At 47.4% G+C, this 6,466-nt stretch overlaps 1 protein-coding gene across 1 annotated transcript; it reads right to left on the bottom strand.

Moving 5' to 3' along the window:
* Positions 1 to 221: 221 nt before the first annotated feature.
* On the bottom strand, positions 222 to 1,445 carry LOC146184444 (uncharacterized). Its single transcript, XM_084608540.1, is given in 1 exon segment — positions 222 to 1,445. A coding segment is annotated over 1 exon segment (1,224 nt).
* Between the last annotated feature and the right edge of the window lie 5,021 nt (positions 1,446 to 6,466).

Raw genomic sequence — 6,466 nt, 5'->3', positions numbered from 1 at the left:
GGTCATACCTTTAGTGATGTCTGTGGCCGAGCACCCCTCCATGGTGTCAGGTGTTAAGTCTGAGGTGGGAGCGATGCAGCACAAGAATGCTAAATTGGGCGAGTTGGTGCATTCGCATTTTAGGAAAACGTAGCGCAAAGAAGACAAGGGCAAAAAGAGAAGGAAACACTCGTGTGTGTTTCCTTCTCTATTTGTCCTTGTCTTCTTTGCGCTACGTTTTCCTAAAAGAGCGATGCAGCCCCCCCTCTTTTCTCTAACAAGTTCGACCTAGTCCGATAGGACGCCTGCCGTACCGCCGTGGAAGTCTTTGTCGGCGGTCCTTCGACGTCTGCATTCTCGTGACCTGGTGTTCGGTCCTCCGTGTCGTCGTGTGTCCGCTTCGCTACCGCTGCCGAGTTCGCTGCCTCAGATTCGACCATGCTGTCTGTCTCATGAATGAATACTGTGCTGTGACTGACCTCCGTGTCCCCAGTTGAGTTGCTGCTGCTGGCCACCTTAGCGTCCGCGACGCCGACGGAACACGCTTGCAAATTCTTGACACCCTGTTCCTTGACCTCGTCCGCGTTTGGGGAGGGGGGAGTGACCGTTGTTTCTGCTGAGCTGGTGCCTGACTCCTTAGCTGCTTCTTCCGCATCCGCCTCGTCCATGAGGTGTTCCGACATGTCGTCGTTCCTCACGGGCCCTGCGACGTTTGCATACGTCTTTACACACTGCGGTTCGTCGTGGCCGAAACGACGACAACGAGCGCAGCGCGGAACCTGGCACTCCTTCCGGATGTGACCCGTCGTCTTGCAGCGAAGGCACAGGGGAGCCCTGCCCGGAACGACGACGAGCGCTGGCTCACCGGCAACTCGCAGCTGGTGTGGGATGTCGTCAATTTTCACCCCTGTCTTCAGCTTTAGGGACACGGTGCGCGTAGTTGACCCTTTGTCGGTGACGCCTTGTGCGCGCCACCTTTCCCTTGCAATGTCAGACACCGTCCCATACGGCAACAGTGCGGCTCGCCCGTCTTCGTCAGGAACGCCATGCAACAGCCAGTGAATCTTTAACCGGACACCCTGGTCCGGTTAAAGATTCACTGATGGTCAATGATGGTCGTTGGGGTCGACGATTACACAGCGATGGTCCTTCACTTTCACATCACTGACAGCGAGCAGCTTACGTGTGGCCTCGGCGTCTTTAAACGTCACTGCCCAAACGTGGTTCATTTGGTACGCCCCCAGGGCGACCACCTCTGGGAGCAATCCAAGACGAGCCAACGCGTCCCTGAAGTCTTCAACTCGGTATGGTCGAGCCTTCACATCACCATGCATGAAAACAGTATTAAGCACAATGCGCCCGGTTGGCAAACTTGGCAGAATCACCTGATACTCGTCAGCCGAAGCGTCAAAAAACCTGTTTCCGCGACCGGCCTGGGCCGCAAACGCCGCTCCGCCGGAGCTCATGCTTCTGCGTCCGTACACGCCGGTGCTAGATGCTTTGAAATGGAGAAGGGCGCGTCTATTGATTGCGGTATCGTCTCAGACATATCCCTTATAGATGCGTATTGTGGCGTATAATAATAATTATGAGCATGTAAAGAACAGAATTACAGAACACGCAGTTAAGCGAGTGCCAAACTACTTTTCCGGTGTACTAACTCTTCGCTTGGCGTACACGCGGCGCTATCATGCGTGTGGCGCACGGAATAAAATAGACAAGTCATGGCCTCCGAGATCTTCATCGCGCCGGCTCGGATCGGCAGCGATGTTCCCGATGAACTACGACTGCCACTTGAGGCCCGCGCATTTCGGCAAGGTGGCCGGCAGCGCTTCTACATCCCAGAATCACGCTTCAGAACAAGTAATTACCAATCAGTCATGCTTTGGACAAGTTAATGTGTTGTATCATGTGAACTACGTCTTTCTGTCACTCAAAAGCCCGACAAGCAAATGAGTAGACGGTGCGAACGGGGCGCGATAGCGCTATCGCGTTACATTCTTTTTTGCCTCACCTAGTTTGCCTCTGATCGAGGTTTGTCGAAGTTGTACACATAATTAGGAGAGGCGCAGTATCTCTCACATGTTCTCCGGCAAGGCTGAGTTTGAATTGTACACCATCTCTCCTGTCGAGTGGCGTTTCTAGCCGCGTGTTCAAGTGTTGGATCACAGATGGTGAGAACGCTAGACAAAAACTAATCTCACTAATGTGCCGGAGTATACGGGTTCAAACCCGACCGCGGCGGCTGCGTTTCTATGGAGGCGAAACGAAGATGCGTCCGTGTGCTGTGCGACGTCAGCGCAAGTTAAAGATCCCCAGGTGGTCGAAATTACTCCGTAGCCCGACACTACGGCTGCTCTTTCTCTCTTTCCACTTTCCCTCCCACCTTGCTCCCTTCTCTTCCGGCGTGGTTCAGGTATCCGCAGAAAAGAGTGCGACAGATACTGGGCCTTTCTTTTCTGCGCGCCGTGCTTGACGTCACTCGTGCTCCGACATACGCGGCTTACGCGAAGCGCGGTGTTGACTAGCGCAGTGAAGCTATCGCTTCAAAAGATACTTTTATCGTTTATCTGTAACCAGCCGCAGTTCTCCAGCGACGCTAGTGAACCTTGAGTTTCCTAACTATTTCCAGGATGCTTGAGTCAACGCGTCTATGGTTCACTCTTACAAACTGATAAAAGGCACCTTCATCTAATACAACACTGCGGTGTGCTCATCTGCGTATTCAGAGAGGCTTTTCCCATTCGCGTCGCTTTTAGCACGCTCATATCGCCCTCTTTCCGGACTAAATACCATTCAGCCATTTTATTTTTATTTTCCTTATACCTTTTAACAATATGCAGAGGTTCAAACGTTTGTTGTCGCACTAATGGCAATATAACTGCTCAGTTCTCCAAACGCACGCAGGTTGCATCTTTGTATACTATGTATAGCAAAGTGCTCACAGCTCAGTGCACATGAGGTGTATTAGTTTAAAGAAATATTTTGTTATGCTGCTTGGGGAAGCAATCGCTTAACTGTAACCATGACTGCAATTGATGTGAAGTTCTGACAAGGACAGCTGCCTAAACAATAACTTCGTTCTGGCGTATCGTTACGCCCCTTCAGAAAACTATGGTATAGGAATGCTCGAGAGATTCCAGAAAGCGCGCTAAAATTTTCTAATGAATTTAATCGTATTACAAGCTTTATCATGTTAGACTTTGTGTTGTATCGAGGTATCGATGATACAGTGTCGCATATCTGAATCGAAACTCGATTTCAATCCTGTATATTGTATCGGTATCGGAAATAAACTTTTTCATTCTATCGAGTATCGGTATCGAAGATAACTTTTGAAGTATGTAGCCGAGCCCTGATAGAGGTGGGGAAGCCTCAATTTGCAAGTTGAGCCTAAGATGGTCCTGCCTGCGAACTGATGCATCCCCCCTCTAGCCTTGTTAATTTCGAAGATTTCTTACCGTCTATCTTCTTCCTCTAGTCACATCTGTTTCGGATATATGTAAATGTGATTTTCATGATCAAGTTTGAACCTGGGCTCAAACCCTGAGTAGCTGACGACTATAACTACTTGACAAACCTGTTGGGCTGCATAGTGACGAAAATGATGCCATTTTATGTCATGTAAGCAATTGAACTATAAAGTACCAGAGCCATTTGGAAGCATTATTCTATAGGACATATCTTACACTCTTCGGCCTTTTACTCTATCCCACGCCGAGACGAGAAGAATGCATGGAGTCTAAAATAATAGGGCCTTCGATGGAGACGTGCTAATAAGATTCCAAAATATTGTTTTGGGTCACTGAGGTGTACTTAAGCTCTAAAATAGTTATCGGCGCCTCTACCACTTCCCTTCCTCGAATGTTTTCCACAAAACTTGGGAAAGGGCGCTCATTTACCACTCACCAAATAGATGTGCGTTCAACAACACAAATCGCACCTTCAGAGGCTGTTAAGTATAGAAGCAAATAAACACAATGTTAAGCCCCAAGCATGCATGAAATAAACTAGGGGACAAATTTCCGGACCGGAGCTGTGTGTGCGAGACGCGTAGGTGCACTGTTAAAGAGGCCGGATGAAGGGCTGTTGTTGTACACAAGCTAAAGCGCGCAATCATGCAAAAATGGCCGCCACTATAAATTTTACAAGCTTCACTCATAAGGCTATGCAGCCGCAGTGCACAACACCGAATATACTGAAAAGCGGATTTTAGTAGAAGTCGAAAGACTTACTTTTCCTTTGGGCCTGTCGTGCAGCTAGTAGCTGGCTGACTTGGGGGCTTTGCTTTTGCGTCGATTCCAGAAGATTTTGCCTCTTCCACATCTCTGCAATCGATAACGTTGCGGGAGAAGTAGTAAGACTCAAGTAAAGTTAAGTCGCAATGAACGCGGTTTTGCAACAGACACAAGGCACGTATTTACCGGAATGGTATCGTCCGTCCCCCTTGTTCTCACTTTATCTTCGAATTTAAGGGACTGCAATATAACTGAACAGTGGTCTCTTCTGGAGTTGAATGCTTGCTTTTCTGCATAAGGCTTAACCTTCTAATGCGACTTAGGCAAGGACGGACGCTGTAGCGAAAGGCTGAAAACATTTCGTCTATTTGTGTTCTTTAATGAAGTGATATGAAACAGTACGCGGGCGAGTTCCCTTACGATTTTAATGAAACGCGGTGGCCGATGCCAGGTTACATCCTAGGACACCAGGGTTGAGTTGACATCCACCTTTATATCGAGTAAATGCTGTAGGTGTTCGAGCGCGTCGTCAGTGAAAACATGCGAGTTTATCTTTCGTAAATTACTGAAATTTACAATGTTGGATTTATTTTCAGCCTTCCATAAGGACATATCTCTCTGTATAATCTTGTAGAGTGAAAACACTAGCACGGAAGTTCAGAGACTAGGGAAATTGTCTAATGTTTACGTGTCTTCCCCTTGTTTGGGTCCACCAAGGAGCGAAGCAGATACTGCTGTTTTTGGCCTCCCGAACAAACCGCCTAAATACATTTATCATGGCTGGTTCTACTTCATTTACAGGGCAACGTAAAAAAAGCTCTATATAAAAGATACGCAAAAGTGGAGGAAGACTGCCGAAATTTCGACAACCTGGGAGTTGTAGCGTGCGCGAAATCGCAAGTGTATACAGCGCCTTGAACACTGCATATTGCTAATATGTGGGTAGGAAATAAAACGCGCCGTATCTTTCACACAGCTCTCTGAACGCCACATTTACCACACGGGATAAGAAGGAGCTGAGAGAAAAAAAGAGAATTATGTACAGTAATGTTAGTCTATGAACTACTTTTAGCCGCGTGAAATCTTTTACTTGCACTGACATTGCTGCGTCAATGTGCTATTGAAACAGTGTGCTGAAGTACCGAGCTAAATCTTGCCGAACACTGTCTGCGCATGTGTTAAAGGGTTTAAGTGGAGCAAAACGCCGACATTGTTTTCCTAAATCAACGCAAACAGGAAAAAGATAGATCAAGTAGAAGAAAAATTGAAAGTGGTCACCGAATTAGCTTCCACATGCAAAGGTTGAATGCAATTTTATATGTTACAGACTGTTAAATTTTGGGCGCTTTCTGCTGCTTTCAAATTAGGTCATTCTATAAAAACGAAATCGCGGTGTTCACGGCAATCGAGAAGAAAATTAAAATTCCGAATGTCAGAATCAGCACGCTTTCTCTGTGAGGATTGAAAGCCAGCGATGACTGCACTCTGCCTCTAGATGAATGCAGCCCCCGCAGTTGTATCCGCCCAACACGTTCTACCAACGAGCCATCATAACGGCACTACTATATAACGTTGACAGCAGTAGAGGCCGTAATAGGAATGAAAATACCGCGTTTCGCTTAAATGGCGCGTGCAATGCAGTATTGTAGAGAGACGCCTACAGCCAAATTATTTTGTGGCTGCACTGGCTATGCTGCGCGTAATGTATAAGAAGTTCTGCGTGCAGTTCTATATAATGAAGGGAGACGCCACCCTACTGATGTTTTTGCACACACTCCTCTAAACGTGACCATCGCTGTAAGTGCTCAGAATCTCCCAAGCAGAATTTGAGTAATGGTGTAGAAAGGTCTAAAGCAATAACATCGGCTAGTAAAATGCGTCGGAACAATTACTGATCTGCAGGGTCTTGCTCGCGCCTTGTGGACCTCTTCTGCAAGTCCTTGCGGCTGGGCTTCACACTCTTGCGTTTTGGTTGATGTTTTCTGCAAAATATAAAGTTCAGAGACAATTAAGGAGGGAGAAGTAAAGTTTTGGTAATAACGAACAATGACTACAGGTAACAGGGGCAGATAGACAGGGTAAGCAGTCGCCTTCCTCAGACCCCAATGTGAGTTTCCAATGTCGGGAAACATTCTATCCCATATGTGGGTCTCTTTTTCATAGCTTGAGCTTTAGCCGGGCTGTCCGGCATTGCCATCAAAATGCGACTGAGGCTAAAATGAAATCGTAGCGCAGTGCTCACCATTACT

Source organism: Amblyomma maculatum, chromosome 7, assembly GCF_055883805.1.
Source record: "Amblyomma maculatum isolate TAMU_Amacu chromosome 7, ASM5588380v1, whole genome shotgun sequence".
NCBI lineage: Eukaryota > Metazoa > Arthropoda > Arachnida > Ixodida > Ixodidae > Amblyomma > Amblyomma maculatum.
The sequence above is the reverse complement of the archived record's forward strand: the minus strand, read 5'-3'. Positions and strand labels throughout refer to the sequence as shown.